The following is a 21,764-nucleotide window of genomic DNA, read 5'->3' on the forward strand; positions in this document are numbered from 1 at the left end:
CCTCTACAGGAAAGGACAGAGCAGACTGTTCTTCCTCAGGAGGCTCAGGTCCTTTGACATGTGTAGCAGGCTGCTGAGGATGTTCTACCAGTCTGTGGTAGCAGCACACTGTTCTTTGCTGTCTCCTGCTGGGGAGGCAGCATTAAGTTGGGGGACTCAGACAAGCTGAACAAGCTGGTGAGGAGGCCTGGCTCCGTTGTGGGGCAACAACTGGACAGCCTGGAGTCTGGCGGAGAGGAGGATGAGGGACAAACAGACGTCTATCCTAGACAACCCCTCCCATCCCCTCTATGGCGAGCTGTGGCAGATGGGGAGCACTTTCAGCCACAGGCTCATCCCACCCAGGTGTAATACGGAGCGGTTCAGACACTCCTCTGTGCCAGCAGCCATCAGACTATACAACAGTGCCTGAGCGTTTCGTGTGTCATAGAGGTGTGTATGTATATATCTGTACATGTGTATTACTAGATATACCCAGACAGCCTGGATGGATGGATGGATTGATATATATATATATACTCCTTGACTTGTTTAGTTATATATATTCATACAGACTGTGTGGATGCAGATACATATACATCTTGTACATATATATCATGTACTCCTATACTTGTACATTTATATATATTTATACAGACTGAATGTATGCAGGTACATATCTCATTCTATCTATCCTAGACCACACAGTTACTGTACATACAGATATGGATGTATATAGTGCCTCATATCGCTCTTTTTATGTTGCTACCCACCCCCCTTATCTAGTATCTCTTCTTTTTGTTACTCTGTATCTAGTGATTCTCTCTTTCCAACCTTTCTATAACTGCTGAAACGCCTAATTTCCCACTAAGGGGTCAATAAAGTCCTATCTTATCTCATGTTTAATTGACTGTATGCAGTGTGTTACTGTCTTCCACCCTGTGTGCTGGGGGCTGTGGTGTGCTGAGCTGGCTGCCCAGCTGGTTAGTATTTTTAGGTTGGGGTAACCGTGTTCTCTCCTGCTCCTCCTCCCTCTAACTGCTACTTCCTCATACTGCTCCTCCCTCCTCCTGCTCCTCCTCCCTCATACTGCTCCTCCCTCCTCCTCCTCTCTCCTACTGCTCCTCCCTCCTACTGCTCCTCCCTCCTGCTCCTCCTCCCTCCTACTGCTCCTCCCTCCTCTCTCCTACTGCTCCTCCCTCCTACTGCTCCTCCCTCCAACTCCTCCTCCCTCCTCTCTCCTACTGCTCCTCCCTCCTACTGCTCCTCCCTCCAACTCCTCCTCCCTCCTCCTCCTCCTACATAATCCTCCTCCCTCCTACTCATCCTCCCTCATACTGCTCCTCCTCCTCCCTCAAGAGAACAATTCCCACAGAACCCCCCAGCTCCTCCAGTGAGCACACACACACACACACACACACACACACACACACACACACACACACACACACACACACACACACACAACACACACACACACGTTTCCTTAGGGACAGAGGAATTATCTCCACATATGGACCTTCTCCTAATTTCCCCTGAGTGTGATAGACATGAACAGACTCTCTCACACACACTCACACACACACACGCACGCACGCACGCACACGCACACATGCGCGCACACACACACACACCTGCAACCAGTCAGTTCACAAGGGTCAATCTGCCAGGCGTGTGTGTGTGATTCACAGGCCCGTGAAGACAGGGAGACAGATCGCCAGGCCGGGAGCAGTCTCTTCTGAACAATTAGCAGAGTCGTGTCACAATTGTGAGCGGCTTTAGATAAAAGTTCCTGCCAAATGACAGTATTCGATGTAAATGGAGTATAAAATGTACACGGGAGTCTAAAACACTCATCTAAACTGTGGGTACAACAGAAGCTATGGAGCTCTTTGTGAGGCAGACTGTGTAAACAGTTGAGATTGGAACACAGGATAACGGCTTTAATATTCATTTCCATTAGGCTAATATCCATTAAGCTTGGTGGTCGGGTCAAGACAAATCCAAAAATCATCTTTTTCACCATGCAGACCGTGAGATGGATTGGTCTGATGGTCAAAACTGATGAGCTGTTGCAGGCGCGGCAAATTAGATGCCCTTAAAGCTTGCCTGATCCAAAAAGCTGGTCTTAGGGTTCCCCGGGTCAGTTGAGTCCCCTCCACCCCTGGTGCTTGGAGCTAGAGGTGAGCTGATCCTGGATCTGTCTCGGGCCAGGGTGATCAGTCTGGAGGCTCTCACCTCCAACTACCACCCATGGCCAGGACAGGACCTATGCCCAAAGCGCATTGTGTTGCCTCTGTGTATGAAATGCGCTATACAAATAAAGTGTGATTTGATATGACTCAACACTGCCCCCTGCAGTACGCTACCGGCCCGCGGTTAAGCTAATGCTCATTTTGAAGCCAACAGACAGCGGAAAAAAGTGCAGCGTTCCTGCTATTTTCGGAAGGCCGGCTGCATCGGCCCAGCATGTCCAGCGCGCCGACCATCGCCGGTCTCGTGTCCTTAGAAGCCCCGCCTGGTCCGGCTGGGGGATCATGGTGACAAACCAAGTGTGACACTTATTACCTTCACACCCCCCCCCCACCCCCCCCCCACCACCACCACCAACCCGCCCGCCCCAAACATCACACAACTAATCCCCCAGCCAAATCCCTCGGGAGAAGAGGAATCCGGTTAGCGGGGATTCGGAGGGATTTGAATCACTGGAGTGTTCAATCTTCCCCTTGCACCGCTCTGACAACACAAACCGAAAGTTAAGCATCTCCCAAGGAACCTGGGATCCTGTTTAACTGAGCTTTCTTCAGATAAACAAAAAAACAAACAAACAAACAAAGTGTAAACACTGTTCAGCCTCTGCTCAGGACTTGGCCAATGCCAGTACTATTTCCCTCTACGCCCCCTGTTACCTCTGCGCGTGTGTGTGTGTGTGTGTGTGTGTGTGCGTGTGTGTGCGTGTTTGTGTGCGTGCATGCGTGTGTGTGTGCGTGCATGCGTGTGCGCGTGTGTGTGTGTCAGCCAGGCCTCCTGAGACTCACCTCCACAGTAAGGTTGTAGTCGGAGCCGTCCAGCAAGGTGATCTTACACTGCATGTTCTTCACCTTCTTCACGCCCCTCAGGGGAGACCTGGACAGACGGCTGGTGGATGACTGATGGGATGACTGGTCCTCCTCAAACTTCTTCTGCTCCTGGGGGGGGGGGGACCACAACATCTGTTACTCCACTTAACGCCTACTTACTCAGGACACATGCTTTCTAGTTCACTCCATAATTCAAACAGAAGGAGAGCGAGGTGGTTTCAGGACAGGAAGCCAGACTAGATCTACTGAGGCAGAATATTTCGACGTGCAAGAAGCCGACATATAGCGCACTGCTGTGGGCGACTACTGTCCTAATCAAAATATATATATACTTGGTAACAGAATCAGTCCCATGATCACCACAGTCAAGGACCACTTAGAGGAGCTAAAGGTTCGCCGCCATTTTGTCTTTTTGAGAAAATCCAATTGTCCACTTGACTGAAAACAGTACTGCTTCTGAGTGGCTCTGTGAGGAATAAGTGCTTTGGTTCCAGGGCATTTTGAATTAACTGCAATAAAATAGATTTGTTCTATTTTTTTCTTCCCGATTTCAATGTCAATGTCCCAGTACCGGCTAAACGGTATTAAGACTGGACTGTGTCTAAGTCTGAATGCTCAGTCTAAATGCTGAAGAGGTCTCAAAGGAAAACATTTGTCGGCATACAAGTCGTGCTCCTGATAGTTCTTCCCTCACCGTAGAGAGAAGCGTCCTCTATGTTCCTCAGCCTCTCTTTCGCCTCCACCCTCGCTCCACCCCGCCCCGAATGCCGATCACATCCTGCTCTAGCCCCCTCCCACCCTCAAACGAGCCGTTCCCATACTTCCATCTTCCCTGAACGCTCTGCTTCCCTGTTGAAGCTCAACGCTGACATATTTACAGAAGACAACAACAACAACGCGCCGTGTTGATGACGGGAACCGCAGAGAGAAACCGCGCGACTGCAGCTCTGCTCCCGGCACGCGAGCCAACGATCTGATCCGGCTGGGAGCTCCCCTTACACGCCCATCTGGGATCAGCTCGCCCCGAATAAGATCCCCAGCCCTTCTCGTCAGAGGCGCCTAAAAACCACACTGGCTCGCCGCGTCTCGCTGGATCGATCAGACCGTCCGTACGGCGCCCCGCTGAGACCGACCTTTAAAAACGAGCGCGCGGAAAAGAGGTCGCGACCCGGTCGTCTCGGTCACGACAGCCTGCGGTCCGCGCTCCCCCCCTTCGCAGACACCCCAATTTCACCTTTGAGCGCCCGTCTCGTTTTTTTAAAGCACCCCCGTGGCCCTCTCCTGCCACGGCGGTGGCGCCGCTCTCCGGAATGCGCCCCGGGAGAGGGCGGCGAGGCTCACCTGCTCTTTCTTGGCGGGCGTGCTGTGACCGGCGGCGGCGGGGAGCAGCTCTGTCCCGGCCTGGGGCGAGGATGTTGCGGCCGGCGGTACCTGGCAAGGCTGTCCACTCGTCCCCGTCCCCTTCTCCTGCTGCTCGGGCTCCGCGTCGGCCCCTGGTTCGGTCGTCATGGCAGATCACACTGGAACGGAGGAGGAGGAGGAGGGAATTAGACGAGTCATCCAAACTCATTCAGAGTTGCGCTTAATTCACAGGCATTTGTAATGCCGCCAAGACCTCAACGGCGCTCCGACCTGCCAGGGACAGTGACGAGCGGAATGCATGGCATTCTGGCGGAAACATAAATAACTTGTCTTTCTTTTTCCATACAGTCTCGTTCTAATCTCGGGGTTATCAAAAGTTCATGTCAGGACAACGTCTGTAAACCACTGTGCATTTCCTGTCTCTTCAAAGTATTTGCAAAGGTTTAACAAACCTATAAATCAAAGCAGGAGCCGTGTCCACTTCAAACAGACCGTTTTCCCAGTGAACTTTACAGCAGTAAAAGACCCTTCAAATGAGAGATCTTGGTAATGAACAGAAGCATATAATTGCCTATTTGCCAAACATGAGAGGAAAGATATCTCCTGAGCCTGTCAGGACATCGTGGGGATCTGGGGTTTGGGGAGAGGGAGCTGGCCTGAGGGCCTCTCTGGAGGGTCGGGGTTTTGTAGTATGGATGCCGTTCATTCTAGCCTTGGCCTCGCTCTCACAGGAGCTTATTTATAGGGCTCTGTTGACTCTGGGAGTGACGGGTTCAGGGGAGGATCTCCAGCCAGGGTAGAGACGACAGCTTCCAGGATCTCACAGGGACTACCTCGGGAGCCAGACAAAATATTAGGAATACCCAGCTGAAATACACACTACTGGGGAATAGGCGTTTGGTTCGATGTTGCCGTAATATACAATGACTGGGATGTAGAGTGGGTTCACTTCCTCTAGACATGTAAAAGGGACCAGCAATGATGGAGTCTGTGTTTGCGCACAATGACCGTTTTACTCTATTGGAGAGTGTTGGCTGTGTTCTGTGCGTGACTGTTAAAAATAGGATTAACACGAACAAATTAAATCATGCTTTCCCAAGTAACAAAGCCCACTTAGAACAGAGAATGTTATTTGTTTTAAAGGGATTAGGAGGATGTTGATTTCATTCTGTGGCAGATCTGGATGTATTTGTAGATCTGAAATGAGACAATTGAGAGCCATGAGTGACTTATCCCCGTTTGCTATGCTGGCGTTGGAGGAAGTCAAGAACATGTGTTTGAGAATGGGCTGGGCTGGGCTAGTAACATGTGTTTGAGGCTAGGCTGGGCTGGGCTGGGCTAGTAACATGTGTTTGAGGCTAGGCTGGGCTGGGCTAGTAACATGTGTTTGAGGCTAGGCTGGGCTGGGCTAGTAACATGTGTTTGAGGCTAGGCTGGGCTGGGCTAGTAACATGTGTTTGAGGCTAGGCTGGGCTGGGCTGGGCTAGTAACATGTGTTTGAGGCTAGGCTGGGCTGGGCTGGGCTAGTAACATGTGTTTGAGGCTAGGCTGGGCTAGTAACATGTGTTTGAGGCTAGGCTGGGCTGGGCTGGGCTAGTAACATGTGTTTGAGGCTAGGCTGGGCTGGGCTAGTAACATGTGTTTGAGGCTGGGCTGGGCTAGTAACATGTGTTTGAGGCTAGGCTGGGCTGGGCTGGGCTAGTAACATGTGTTTGAGGCTAGGCTGGGCTGGGCTAGGCTAGTAACATGTGTTTGAGGCTAGGCTGGGCTGGGCTAGTAACATGTGTTTGAGGCTAGGCTGGGCTGGGCTAGTAACATGTGTTTGAGGCTGGGCTGGGCTAGTAACATGTGTTTGAGGCTGGGCTGGGCTGGGCTAGTAACTGGATGTACTTATTAAAGAAGGAAAGGGGACCAAGCCATTCTTCAAGTTACTTTAACATGCCTTTATTTAGACGGGTATGTTCATTTAAGATTAAAAACTCAGCATAAAAGCCCTCGCCAGGGAGTGCACTAATTTAACTTCAGATTGTAAAAGTCAGAATCCTCAGACCCCATAAATGGCCGTATAGATTACAAAGTGTGGATCGAAAATTGACTGAGGAGTCTTTTAGGTCGAAAGGTTCCTACGAAAGACACAGGTTACGTTTCTAATTCCGAACACTGTTCCCGCAAAAAAACACTTTTCCAGGGATTAGGGGACAAAGCAGTCCTATTGCAGACGTTTCACATCTCACAGCCATGAAGAAGTTAACCCTGCTGAAAAGACTCTGTGAGGCTGAAAAATTATAAGCCACCTGGGGGAAATTCAAGCATAAATCCCGGCCAATTCTTTCCGTCTCTCCACTGAATCACACAACCATAGCATGTAGGTCAGAGTCTGCTGCAGGGCGGGAGACCAGAGGCGGAGCGACGCATCGTAACCAACCGCTGCTTTTCTTCACTGGCCGTGGCGGTGGGGGGCTAACAGGAACATCTTGGCACCATTGACATGGAACAAGAATACGCTGCGGTTGGCACCGACACTCGTCAACGGACGGACACAGTCACTCTTCACAGTCACACACAACGGCCCACAGTGGCCCACTGTGCTGCCGAAGCTACGGCGAGGCACAGAGATGATCCGTTCTAAACGCCGTCTTATGTACCGTGAGGACACCGGACTAAACAAACAAGTTTGGCTCTGTTGAATATATTCTACTCTATTCAGACAGGAAAACGGCAGATGGGTCATTCTGATGTCCGTAGGATCCAATTATAGTATCCAAGGGACTCCCGTTTCACTGAAAGCCCTCTCTGAAAATGGCTTCTACCCTAATTGATACCTTTCTGACAGCCTGGCGTTCCTCCCAGACGTGACGCAGCCTAATAAGCGGAGAGGACTGACCTTTGACATGGGAGCGGTCTACGTACTGTACCATCTGTACGTGTCTTCATACAGACAGACAGTCTCTAAGCTCATTGTGTTAATGAGCTCTCGTATGCCATTGTTACAGTATATATTCTTACACAATCCACTGTCTGCAATAACCTACGCAAGAGGAACACGTTAAACATGACGTATGAAACAAAACGTGGTTAAAAAGGAAAACCGTTCTACAGTTCAGAGATGAGGAGACATAATCCAGGGCCTTGGGCTACAGAATGGTCGCCTTGATGTGATAAAGGATAATGTCTCAGTACGGTCGATCTACATACGAATGTAGCAAAATTACACATCATACATCAGGCGACTGCTCAACTGAGCTCTTTCTGACATCAACCCCCCCATCACCTGAACAGTAGACTGATGCTTAGAGGCCCATATTTGATTTGTAATGCACACTGTCACACCAGGGCCTACAGAGAGAGAGGGGGGGGGGGGGGTGGGGGTCAATTAGTTACCATCTGTGCTGAGTGCCATTCTCCAGAATGTGCCACAGCTGGCCCTGCCCCCCCCCCCCTGCCTCCTCTACTCCCTCTCAGCCCCTCCCCCTCAGGTCCAGTGGCTTAGGGGTGTTACACGGTCACACAGAGGTGACTGAGTGAGAGGCCCCTTCTGTCATGTCCGGACCCATCCCCAGTCCATCTGAGGACCCCTCTCCATGGCTGCGGGGCGAACAGCTGTCACATACGGGATGTGCGGTAACAGGATACGTTGCGGCTAGCTGGCCTGGGCCTTCTGTAGCTGGAGACACCTCCGAAGGGAAGGGAGAGAGAGACAGGCTCTCTCCCTGGGTCCAGTGTCCCACTATGACGACCGTTGAGATACGGCAGCTGTGGAACTAGCAGACGACCAAAAGTCCGCCCACACTAATCATATTATGGTAAGGTGAGCTCATTGAAAAAGGACTTACGAGTCCACATTCTTGACATTATCGTCATTCACTAGCCAGCATACTAGTAAGGTCCATAGTCCATCCAGTCTGTCATAATCTCAACTGGATTGTCTTGACTGATAGCAGATAACTGCTTTGTGCTGTGGCCTTATGGCCTCCAGCATGCAAAAGACGTCCGGAACGATTTGTACCATTAGGAGCATTTTTGGTCCATTATGTGTGATGGAGAACCAGCGACAGCGCAGGGCGACAGGTAATGTTTTCGGTGGCGTGTGGGTGTGTTTGTTCGTTTGTCTGTAAGCAGGATTACGCAAAAACTACTAGACCCATCTTCACAAAACTGGGTGGAAGGGTGTAGCATGGTCCAACTTAGAACCCATTAAATTTTGGAGTGGATCCGAAGCACGGGGCGGTCCACAGGCCGCCCAAACACAGCCAGGCCAGCCATTCAAGGAAGGTCACAGAGACAAGCGGTTTTGACTTGCTCTGTGCTCTCTGAGCACCGTTTCTAGTTGTGACATGAACAGTGTCACTGTAAAAACTAACCTCAAACAAGGCAATCCCTAAGCGCTAATGTCTGCTAAGGTCTGTTTATGTGGCGGGCGGCTGAGACGTGGACTTAACAGCACGCAGATGGTTTAAACCGTCTTATAGGCTTAGCTATGGCTAATCACCAATCAGCTGTGACCCAGTAATGTCTACAGCACATTACCTGCCACCTCCAACTTAGTCTGAAAGCCAAGCATCTGTGTTATCTTTCAAGCCTATTGATAAGTAGACCTACGGCACATAGTTGACAGCTGGCTACAGATATGAGATGCAAGGTGTGACCCAAAATGTATTCAGACAATTTAAAGAACGTCTGATAAGTAGGCAATAGATGGTAGTCTACTTCAGACGGCCCCGGTCCCGTACTGTATAAGGCTATAACATCCCACACACCATCGCTTTTACATTGTTCTTGCCAAGTCAGACACGGATGAACCGGCCAGCGGTGAGGAGGATACAGAGCAAATTAAATTCTCCTAACCACGCCCACCGCATTGCAGATCAAAAACACTAAAACATCTGGATAATAGGCCTAACGTTACATCAAACACTTTATGTTCGAATATCGGCAACATGTTTATTTTGCTCAAGTGAAGCAGAGCGATTCAATCTGTTGCTGAAGCTGAAGCATATTGATCCGTTTCATCTCTCGAGCTCAAAGCTACATTTTGCTTTCAGGAACAGCCAGAAAACACGGTAGTTTGGGACGCGGTTTGGTGCGATGCAGATTAAAAACAAGCTTCGCAGAGCTCGACTTACAGTTGGCGACAAACATTTTAAGGTATGACTCGACTGTCTTCAAGGAAATCATGTGTTTACAATAAATGCAGCCTATCGAACAATGTCGCAAACAGATAAGCCGTAACCTACGCGAGAGACGGAAGCGACCCGCATCCAAACAAAACCATCTGGCATGATGACCATTTCACGATGCCGCATGACTGAGTAAACAAGTAAACAAGCACAAATCTGTTTTCCTAGCCAATTATCCATCGGCCGTGGGTGATGTGGCCCGACCCTGCCCTTACACGCAAACGCAAATCATAATCCTACACAATTCACAAACCGGACAACGTGCACTTCTATTAAAACATACAACACATAATATTTCCTGAAAATGAATGTTATTACCGGTGAAATGCCCTCTCCGTTGGGTATGCGAGCCGTAAAATGTGTTTTAGCCTACAGTTTCCTGCCAGGGGTGGTGCTCGGCTGCAGTTCCCTTCTCCACCAGCCTATCACGCTCCGCTATCAGACTCCACCAGCCTATAACGCTCCGCTATCAGACTCCACCAGCCTATCACGCTCCGCTATCAGACTCCACCAGCCTATCACGCTCCGCTATCAGACTCCACCAGCCTATCACGCTCCGCTATCAGACTCCACCAGCCTATCACGCTCCGCTATCAGACTCCACCAGCCTATCACGCTCCGCTATCAGACTCCACCAGCCTATCACGCTCCGCTGTCAGACTCCACCAGCCTATCACGCTCCGCTATCAGACTCCACCAGCCTATCACGCTCCGCTATCAGACTCCACCAGCCTATCACGCTCCGCTATCAGACTCCACCAGCCTATCACGCTCCGCTATCAGACTCCACCAGCCTATCACGCTCCGCTATCAGACTCCATCAGCCTATCACGCTCCGCTGTCAGACTCCATCAGCCTATCACACTCCGATGTCAGACTCCACCAGCCTATCACGCTCCGCTATCAGACTACGCCAGCCTATCACACTCCGCTGTCAGACTCCATCAGCCTATCACGCTCCGCTGTCAGACTCCATCAGCCTATCACACTCCGCTGTCAGACTCCACCAGCCTATCACGCTCCGCTGTCAGACTACGCCAGCCTATCACGCTCCGCTGTCAGACTCCATCAGCCTATCACACTCCGCTGTCAGACTCCACCAGCCTATCACGCTCCGCTATCAGACTCCACTAGCCTATCACACTCCGTTGTCAGATACGCAGCTCACTGCAGAATTGTGGGATAACAAGACAGCTTTATTTCAGAAACCCTCCCACAGTGCAATAAATGATATTTAGCCTATTCATTGTGTTCGGTCAGCAGTCTTTGTACTCTAAGGACAATTTTAACTAGTGCTGCGAGCAGCAGTGAGCGGGCCCTCGCACCCCACGCGGGTCGGGGTGTGGCGCCGTTAAAGGGTGTGCTATTTCGGTGTCCAGTACTGACAGAAACTTCCTGTCACCAGTAGGTGGCGCTCTAAGCGTGACTCAATACCGACGCAAAGATGTGTTCAGGACAGTACCTTGATGAAGTGTGAGAAATGTTGTGTAAATCGGACAAAGTATGTAGGAGTTATGAGGACTTCCTGTAAGCAGTAGGTGGCGCTGTAAGTATGACGCAATACTGACCTACAGATGTGTTCAAGATGCGACCTTCATCAAGCATGAGCAATTTGGAGTAAATCGGATAATGTATGTAGGAGTTATGAGTACTTCCTGTTTCACCAGTAGGTGGCGCTGTAAGTGTTACTCAATACCGACGCATAGATGTGTTCAGAAGGTGACCTTCATGAAGCGTCAGCAATTTGGTGCAAATCGGATGATGTATGCAGGAGTTATGAGGACTTCCTGTTTCACCAATAGGTGGCGCTATAAGTATGACGCAATACTGACACATAGATGTGTTCAGCACAGAACCGTCATGAAGCGTGAGATAAATCGGACAAATCGGATAATGTATGGAGGAGTTATGAGGACTTCCTGTTTCACCAATAGGTGGCGCTATAAGTATGATGCAATACTGACACATAGATGTGTTCAGGACAGAACCGTCATGAAGCGTGAGATATATCGGACAAATCCGATAATGTATGGAGGAGTTATGGGGACTTCCTGTTTCACCAATAGGTGGCGCTATACGTATGACGCAATACTGACACATAGATGTGTTCAGGACAGAACCGTCATGAAGCGTGAGCTATATCGGACAAATTGGATAATGTATGGAGGAGTTATGAGGACTTCCTGTTTCACCAATAGGTGGCGCTATAAGTATGACGCAATACTGACACATAGATGTGTTCAGGACAGAACCGTCATGAAGCGTGAGATATATCGGACAAATCGGATAATGTATGGAGAAGTTATGAGGACATCGTGTTTTATGGCGAAATGTCAAACTTTGGCGGGGCGCCACGGCAAGGGTGTTTGGTGAAAACTCAATTTTCTTGATAACTTTTGATCACAAAGGGCTTAAGATGAAGCTGACCGAGTATGAAGTTGATCGGATGAAATCTGTAGGAGGAGTTCGTTGAAATACGAGGCATGGAAATGGTCAAAACAAGGACAAAATGGCACATTAAAAGCAAAATGGCGGCCTTCCTGTTGCATGTTGGGTACAGCTCTAAGAGACATTTTAGTGTGGCTCGATGAAATACATATGCCCTCCGAATTTCGTTCGCCTACATCAAACTGAAAGGTGGGGCTCGCCATTTGAAACTTTCCAGGGGGCGCTCTTGAGCCGTTTTGCCACGCCCATTTCCGTCACCCATGAAATATCCGATTTACACCGGGACTGATGTATCTGCAAAGTTTCATCCGTTTTCATCGATGTTTAGACCGCCAAAAAGGCATTTGTTTGGGGAGAAGAAGAAGGAGAAGGAGAAGGAGAATAATAATAATCCTTCGAAATTCAATAGGGCCTCGCACCGCCAGTGCTCGGGCCCTAATAAGCAAATAGTCATCAAATTAGTAAATGGAATGGTGAGGATATACATTTGGACATCTGACAAAAGTAATTGAAACTGAAATTTCTTTTTTTTTTCTCCCCCTCTCTTTCTCACTCACTGTCTCACTTACATGCTACACTCTTCTCTGTAGTGTCTGCCAGCATTTGCAGTGTGCAGAGGCATTCCTGCGTCTGATCCTATCTATTTAGGGGTAACCACTTAACCCTATATTCCTCCCATCACAACCAAACACAGACCTACACACACATACCATGAACACACAAACATACATCTGCATGCATGTGCGTATGCGTACACACACATATGCACACATTTTTAATGAGTGTTTGGGCTCTCTCAAGGGATTTGTGGGTTTTGCCTCCTGTCTCCCAGTGGGGATGTGACCCTACTTTTCTCCCATCTAATTGCTTTCATGAAATGGCATGTGTATGTGTGTGTGTGTGTGTGTGTGTGTGTGTGTGTGCGTGCGTGTGTATATATGTGTGTGTAATATATAATATATATGACCAAATGTACTCCCACATATGGTAAAACACACACAAACACCTTCAAGAAATACAGTCAACGAGACCACATACAATAACCATTCCCTTTTTCACAATGTGATAGCAAAAGGTACATCAGACAGAGCCTTGTTCATTTATGAACAAGTAGTAACAGAGTTATTACCAAGTCATAAAGTTATGAATATGATGATCATCTCATAGTTTCATGATCAATCAGACCATAGTTGAGCTCTGACCAGAGCAAAGAAGCAGGGTTCATCAGTCTCACAAGTCAAGTGTAATGATAATTAGAGTAGCCTATCCTGAATGGTTGGCTTAAGAATCTCAAGAGAAAATAGTAACTCAAAAAAGTATTTTACTGATAACCAAATAAAAACATTTGACAAAATAGACTAGAATAAGTTACACACAACATATATTATGTGTTGAGTGGCAGTACACAAACTAACTACTGTTATGTAGGACTTCTGTGCAACAAAGCAGTTGTTACCCAGAGGCCCAACTGTGTAGTTGACTCCATTGTCTCAGACCTTGTTAAGTGACCAGTTTGGGCGTTCGTTATGCCTGTAATACAAGATGGGAACTATATGGACCTGCGACCGTTCTTTCTGTAAGATACCACAGAAGAAGCCTCCCTGTCAGAACCTCCACACAATAAAGCTGCCTGCCCAGCATAACTCACAACATTGACATACTGTAACTCCCCATAGTGACACCTGGCATTGAGGCAAAAGGATACTCGACATGCTGAGTATCACTTGTAGAAGGCTACCACTTCACAAACACTTGAAACACACTTTCCAACACCGCCTGAAACCCTCCATAAAGAATATGAATTCAAGGCAAAACCAAATCAAATTTATGAGATTTGTTATGGTCAAAGTATATCGTTTAATCTCAATTGGACTACACATACTGTGCTACACATACTGTGCGGTACACTAGATGGGCAAACACTTATGCTATGAGGGCAATGATGTTTCTCACGCAAAGACATAGGTTAATGTAACAGCCCAACCTGAGCCTGGAGTCAACGCTGAACTTTGAGACTGCTGTCAATCTCTGGAGATAAAGCTATTGGAAATGTGGAAATCAGTTCTCAGGATGGAGAAAGACCTGTACATTCCATCTCCCTCTCTACTATACTGAGGAGTTGAGAAAGAGAGAGAGAGAGAGAGAGAGAGAGAGAGAGAGTAGCTAGGCTATGTCTGTCGAAATAGCAAACAAGCTAAACAACACACTGGGATGACGTGCATAACGTGACGCCCTAAACATATGGCTGCTTGCACTGAACAATTGGTGCTGCAAGTTCAAGTTTGTTTATTGTCACATCACCTCTACAACGAAGCAAGTGAAATTCTTTGGTGCAAGTCCTTTCAATGCACAGTTACAAATAAAGAGTAAAAAGTAAAAAGCAGAAATTCAAAGTAACATGTCAAAATATACAGACATGATATATAACATACTGAGGATACGATCGACACGTGAACATAAAGAAGAATCCTGGGTCAGCACAATGACTAACGCCAGACAGGAAGCATGTGATCACTGGACTCTGGCTGCTTGTGTGTTCTGTATGCTGGCTTTTACAGGCCTGCCCCCCCGCCCCGACGAACCTGAATTATGGTTTAACCTTCACCTTTGACTTGGCGTGTCTTCTTGAAGACTGGGTTGGGCTTGAAGTTGAAGTTTATTGAGGAACACATCGAGTTATGTCCTTTATACAGTATAAATGTTAAAAATGTGCCTACATTAAACACAAGACATTATTTAATAAAAAGAGGGGTAGCAGTATTACTGACAGGTGATTACTGACATGGGATTCAGACAGAGTGGGTTTCGTGGCTGACAGGTTGGGCTTAATTTAGTTTATTTTTTAAATTATTTTAAATCATGACAAGACTGTTGGATTTCCAACGGACCTCTTTCATTAAGCCAGTAGAACAAGTGAAGAGAACTGCTGTTGATGGTAAGTATATACGCCAGGCTTGTGCCCAACCAATCCATGAACACTCTAAGCATGAATGAATCAGTGATGAAGCAACTTGCAAATTAACTGCATGACAATCTCCTACTGTTATGCAAAGCATTTCTTTATACTACAGTATGTGGTTTTACTGTGCTAATAACTTTAAGGGGCCTTTTCCCAAAATCATTAACATCATTATACTGTAGTGATATACATTTAAGTGTCATGTTTGTACAGTACACTATTTGACATTAAATCAAGGCGTCATTTCCCATGTGATTCAATTGAAAAACAGGTTAAGGCTCACATTCCAACCCACACCAAGGGCCTGAGGGAGAAACATAATGCCTGGAGAGAACAGCATCCAACTAACACATTCTTTTATTAATTCTCTGCACACAGTATCAACGTTATCACTTTCAAAGAAAGAAGGTGTCAGATTTTATCTTGTGAGAAAACATTTGCTGCTTGTTCCTCTCTTCCTCGATTGACTCACTTAAATCTAGGCTCAAAACCCAATTTTATTCTTTAGCGTTTCCCGATTCACCCTGACTTGTGGCTTGTTTGTTGTCCTGTGTCTGAATGTATAACTGTGATGCTGACTTTTGTCTATTATTATCGTGTAATATTATTGTGTATTTCAAAATGTACAGCACTTTGGTTGACAAGATACATGTTTAAATGTGCTATATAAATAAATCTGATTGATTGATTGATTGATTGATTGGTTGGTTGGTTGGTTGGTTGGTTGGTTGATTGATTGATTGATACCTTTGGTCATGGCTCCGGCAGAGCTAATGACCCCAGCCGTTAGACTGAGAAAGTTTAGCAAGCATGTCATGATAACATGCCAAACGTCTGTGCATCTCCCTACATGGCCCAGTGTGCCACAATCACCCCCCCCCCCCACCCTGACACTCCACTGAGATGGAAGGCAAAATGTCAGTCTGGCTTCTGCTCTCTATACCTCTTAATACAGTGTTATAAGGCTGGAGCTTGATGAACTGGACAGTATTTTGAACTGGACAAAATAGGGGATAGAATCGTACCCTCTATCTTTACATACTGTACAGCCATGGCCTTCATATGAAGAGTTGATTAGCGGTCAAGACTATCACCTTTAAGCTCAACTGTGTGGCCTTGCGCGCGCTAGAGGAGTACATCTTATCTGGCAGCAGGAGCGCTGCCGCCTCGTAAAGGCGAAGGTTTTCTCATCTTTAGAAAGCGGTAGGCTTAATGATCGAGGCCCCCGCATGTGCTCAGGGCTGTGGAGCCGGCATTTAGGGCAGCTGCACATGTGTAGTGGCTGGAATGGACCAGCATATCACATAGCCTGAAATATCTGGTTCTAACCTACACTACAGCGTCTTTCAGCCTTTCTACAGCGACCAAATGTTAAATGGGAATAGTCAATACACAGTGTCATTCTATCCAGAGACAGGAAGTAGCTTTTGCCAGGAAATGGGAAGACCACCCAATGGGGCACTTGAATGGACCTTCAAAGAAAGCCCAGTGCACTTCTCTCCGGCCTCCACTATAAATAACCTTTGATAAGAGAGGTGCCACCTCCCGCGCCAGGGCTTTATAAGGCAAAGAGAAGCCCATACCGCTCTCAAGTGATCAACAAAGTCGGGACACAAACACACCACAACTTGCTTATCTCTCCGGCCAATGAGATTGGGCCACACTCGTCGTTATCTCACCCCTGCGCTGGGCTTCTGCTAACCCACGCATAACCCTCACGGGTGTCTGTGTAAAGTGCACACCTGGCGCAAAAAACTGGAAGAGGGGTCGAAAGTTTGTGCTGATGGCACAATTAGTGTCTGAGCACCACCCAGGTACAGTATGATGTACAGTATTAGACTAGCACTGACTCCTCCCACTCTACCCAAGAATGTCTATGGAGGAGTATGGTGACACTAGTGATTATAATGCATTCTAAAATGATTATAATGTTTTAGAATCCATCTGTGAGTGACAAGCAATTAAGAAGTATTATGAGACTTGACCTTATATAAGTCAGTATAAAATGCTGTATAATGTGATTATTTTCATAAAGCATTATGGATATTTATGAGTGCTAATCATACAGTGCTATAAGAAGATTATAGCACATTATAAGTACATTTATAATGCGTTGTACACATGGGCTTCATAGAAAGTGTTATCAGGAGTTTTTGGCAACCTTTGTGCACATTATCTCTAAGATCATCATAAATGTGGTTTACAGACCCTCTCTCCTGACCCTTCCAATTTCTGTCTCACACACAACCTGCGAACGCATCAGAAAGATGTCACAGACAGCACAGCCTAGTTTGGCCTCATCTTCAAACACATAAAGCTCCCGGCACAACGCTGGCTGTACAGAGCGAGGTCGCCAACACTACTGACTGAAATACCACAAGTAGATAGTCTGTAACACACAATATGGTGTTAGGTCATATGAACTTTGTTATGACTTTGATATGAGGGGAAACTCTTTCTCTTTTTTGATTTCCTGTCATGAGGGTAGACCTCCTACCACAAAACAATAAACATGCCTCGCCATGGACTTTACTCAGTCTTATCTTCCAAAGCTTAGTGCTTAACCAAGTCAGAAAACAGTGGTTCTTTAGCTGTACATTCAACTCATGAACCCTTTACAAACTGCTGAACAGTGGACCTTCTCATGAAGAGCCAAGACACACTGGAACAAAACAACAGCTGATGTCCAACGCTGCTGTTAAAACGTCTTCTTTACAGCAAAACGAGGAACTACATTTACAAGAAAATCTCAGAATGATAGGACACCTCTAAAAGACTAGAGACAGCATTAAAGCCACTGACCTATCCCACACTTTTTTTCCCCATCAGCTGAAGGAAACACATGTTTTGAGAGCTTCCCCTTTTCAAGGGTATCCAGACTCTTGATGAGTAAGACCAGGTCATATGAGTCCGGGCGCAAGGAAAACTATTTGAGGCTGATTCAGCAGTTTGAGGACCAGACGTTCTCAAGTCAAGTAGTTTGTCAAGAAGTGCTGACACAGTGATGATCAGCTTCACTGACGCTGATAACCACATGCCATTATAGGGACTAGCCTACCGTACTACAGGGAGATATGAGTAGTTATACGTAGTTTCATGTACTGGACAAATAACTAAAATTCATACTTAAATCACCAACAGCACCATGGCCGTTCAGAATGGACAAACATTGCATTCAAACACGTTCAGTATTTTTTACTGACTGCATAGGCTACTTCATTAAAAAAAGTTAATATTTTTAAAAGTTAATATTTTTACTGAGTACTCACATTGTGTCAGTTGACATGTCCAAGAATGTTGAAGACCAAGATGTCCAACATGTCAGTTGAATGAGAAACATGAAACAAAAAGGAATCGTTTTCAATATTTCATCTCTCTTCAATACAATATATAAGATGTGGAAAAGGCACAATAAATGAGCAGCACTTGTTGAAAAAACAATCGTGTCGATTGAACCACACGTAGTGCAGGATCGAGGTACTTCAAATAATAGAATAGTCAATGCAAATCAATTGTAGATGGCTAGACGCAAAGCATCGCCTTATGAATGGCGATTTATAAAGACGAGAATATGTTTTGGTACTAACACATTTAAAGCAGATCACCTGGCTCTCTCCAACAATTAACGACTCACCAAAAAAGCACTTTACCTGACTTGAGAGCGTCGCAAGGAATTCCCAGCACAATCCTAAGCCGAAAGCGAGGAGCTGTCACTGCGAGGGGAGAGTTTCTACAGACTCACCACCTGTGTGAACTTCCACTCTCGTCCCTCTCCACACAGCGGCTTCTCCTCAAGCTCGGTGCCCCCGCCCCCCTTGATTATCATTGGTCCCCATTCACTGTAAATACACCCGTCTGCGTTGGATCAGCACGCCCACAAAAGGGGCGACTTGTTTATCAGTTGAAGGCGAATCGAACACGTTGCTTTCATAAGAGGAGACTGCCACCTTGAGGTTGACAGAACAAAAGCTACGGGGGCCTATACATACGCTACATATTAAAGCCACTAGATGGCCATCAAGTCAAGGCAAAAAAGTGTAGGCCTAACTCCGGAAGCGAGAACAGGGGGACATTTCCAGTAGAGACAAAGGTCTAACCATTGACCCCTTTTGTCCAAGGGCCGTTCCATTTCATTAGCCTAAATGTTCAGAGGATAGCCTACATATTAATATGAGTATGATCAAGACAAATATCTCACCTTTCAGTGTTCTTATAGATGGACCACCAGTATCAGCAAACAAAATATGAGATATAATATCATAAAGCATATTCGAGTCAATAAAGACGTCACAGTCAAGTTTATTCAATCATTAGACAAGTGTGCACAAAGTTAAGCCCTACTTCTCCAGGTCCCCGTCGCTAAACTGAACTTCTACCTGAGATTCCAGTCCATAGATGTCATTGACATAATATCCCCCTAACATGTTGAGAAGTTATCATATTAAAAATGTTTTGTGGCACATCCTATAGCTACACTACCATGTCTTACAGTACGATGATCAATTTTTAGAAATCCTACAGTTAGTTTAATCTGCAGGTTACCCTACTGTTATACAAAGGACACGTTCATAGGTACAGTATTATTCTAACAACTCTGGAAATGGTTTTACAGCTAACATCTATGGTGGTATTGCTGTTGCTACAATGGAAAAATAGAACAGTTAATATCTGAATATTGACTTATGTTTGTGGTATTGGTCATCAGTATTAGTTTTTGATAAGAGTCATCACAAACTAATGGCAGCGAGAGAGATGCTTTTGAGATGATTTGTTGTATTTCTTGTACGATGACAATAAAGCTTCTATATATTAGTATTACTCGATGTCATTGGAGGCCAGGTTCCAATAATCCTCAACGGCTTCCTCTCCTTGTCTCCTTTCCTTCCTGACTACTAAGAAAAAAACACAAGTGAGAGGATGGTGACAACTGGAAGAACAGTTCAGGAGACCCTCCAGGGAAGGTTCAGTCTAGTGCTCTGCTGAAGTGTTAGGCGTGACTAGAGCCTCCTCTCCCTGAACTACTGCCGCCGCCGTCGTCAGCGCCGCTTCCTGGCCGGCGGCCAACGCGGACGCGTCGGCGTCGGCCGCCTCGAACGACTCCCCCCCCAGGTCTGTCAGTTTGATGTAGCCCTTGCTGTTGGAGCGCTCCAGACGGGGGCAGCTGAACCGCCGGGCCCTGTCGCCCTGGCGACGGACCGACATGGACAGGCTGCAGCGCCGGGCCGACCCGGGCTGGTCGGACAGCGAGTTGAGGGACAGCCGCGACCCCGCGGCCCTGGCGGCGGGGGACGGAGGGTGCAGCTGCGTCTGGCTCCCCCGGGGCGGGGCTTTCGGGGGGGCGTGGCGTTCGCCCTGAGCTGCGTCCCGGTTCCCCCCGGGGGAGTCCGTCGACGGGCGAGGCGTCTCTTTGGTGTCTGCCGCCGCCCGGCCGCTGAGCTCGGGGCCCGCCTGTGTCCGCTCGGCCTCGTCCTCGCCGTCGCCCACCGGACCCCCCTCCTCCTTCCTCCCGGCCTCCTCCACCTCACAGTTGTTCAGCTTGATGACAGGCAGGGTGAAGGCGTTGACAGAGGACGTGACGATGGAGGTGGTCTCCCACTCCCTGGGCCGCGGCGTCTCCTCCCAGCTCCCGGCGTGGTCCCTGTAGATGCTGTAGACCGTGTCTGTGAAGGTCTGAACGTCCCTGGACCAGCCGCGCTGCCTGCAGGCGAAGGACGGGCGTCGCGCCGCCTCGACGCCCCCCGGCTCCCCCTGGTGGCCCAGCGCCGTGCAGGGCCAGGAGCCGCGCGTCGACATTCCGCCAGGTGTCGCGTCCGTAACCCTGGAGGTCTGCGAGTAGTTCACCAAGCCGTTGATCGGCGAGTACTCCTTCGTCCGTACTTGGTGCAGATCGATGACCGTGGAGTAGATGTCTCTGAGGTTGATGATTTTGGTCTTCTTGTCTCGGTTTTCGTGCAGCACCGCGTTGGCGCAGATGAACAGGAAGATACCGATGCCCATCACCAGCGGGCCGAACACTTTCAGATTGTCCGAGTACAGGTAGCTGTCCAGGAAGTCCTGCAGGAACCCAGAGGAAGATGGAGGCTCGGCTTTGCTGCTGTTGTCCCGGCTTTGGTCCGCCGGCCATCTCTGCGCTAGCGTTTTATTGCCGGGCCTTTTCGAAGGCCTTGGCGGGTTTTTGGAGTAGCTCATCTTGCCGTTAGCTCGCCCTCTAGGCAGCTGTAGTTCTGAGGGGCCCTGGTTGTTGTTGACGACGGGCCAGTAGCCCAGGGAAGCCATGGCTATCCCCACCATGAGGACTACAACTCCCACGGCAGCCACCAGACCTGCGGGAGAGCACAGGTTGAGCTTGCCCTTCACCACGACTGTGTCGTTCTTCTTCCTCCTCTTGGCTTTCCTCTTCCTCTTGTTCTCCGCTCGGTTCTTAGAGCGATTGGAGTCCTGGCGCCTGTTTATGCGCAGCAGACCGCCCGTGGCTATCATCGTGACGATTGGACAGCAGGCTTGTCACTCAACCTAGGGCAGAGAAAATGGAATAGAGTGAATTAATTATGCTGACAGTAATACTAAATATACACAAGAAAAGGTCACATCAGACCGAATGGTGTTACTGTATGCAATGCACAGTATTTCTTCAATCTGACTAAAGAGGTGATGATGAAACAGTGCAGAATAAACATGTCTTCTCATCGCTGCTGCCACTGTGGACTCCTTCCTCTCTCTGGGCACCCTCATCTCCCGGGACCTCAAATGGGAACTGAA

At 47.9% G+C, this 21,764-nt stretch overlaps 2 protein-coding genes across 2 annotated transcripts in view; both read right to left on the reverse strand.

Annotated features, from left to right (window-relative positions):
* The window catches only part of LOC311325666 (band 4.1-like protein 3), a gene marked incomplete at its 3' end in the record, with an annotated part of 30,037 nt that extends 20,047 nt beyond the window's left edge, over positions 1-9,990 (reverse strand). Inside the window, exons 1-3 of the mRNA XM_084458392.1 lie at positions 9,917-9,990; positions 4,401-4,579; positions 3,018-3,167 (exon numbers count right to left, since the gene is read on the reverse strand). Of these exons, the coding sequence (XP_084314518.1) occupies positions 3,018-3,167; positions 4,401-4,568 (318 nt within the window). The 5' untranslated portion in view covers positions 4,569-4,579; positions 9,917-9,990. The remainder of the gene's footprint in view (positions 1-3,017; positions 3,168-4,400; positions 4,580-9,916) is intronic.
* Positions 9,991-19,973: 9,983 nt separating this feature from the next.
* Positions 19,974-21,485, reverse strand: LOC311325504 (transmembrane protein 200C-like; the record flags this gene model as incomplete). Its single annotated transcript, XM_084458218.1, has 1 exon — positions 19,974-21,485. One exon carries the CDS (start codon positions 21,483-21,485, stop codon positions 19,974-19,976), a length of 1,512 nt encoding a protein of 503 aa, XP_084314344.1.
* Positions 21,486-21,764: the final 279 nt, after the last annotated feature.

Source organism: Borostomias antarcticus (genome assembly GCF_949987555.1).
Source record: "Borostomias antarcticus genome assembly, chromosome: 24".
Taxonomy (NCBI): domain Eukaryota; kingdom Metazoa; phylum Chordata; class Actinopteri; order Stomiiformes; family Stomiidae; genus Borostomias; species Borostomias antarcticus.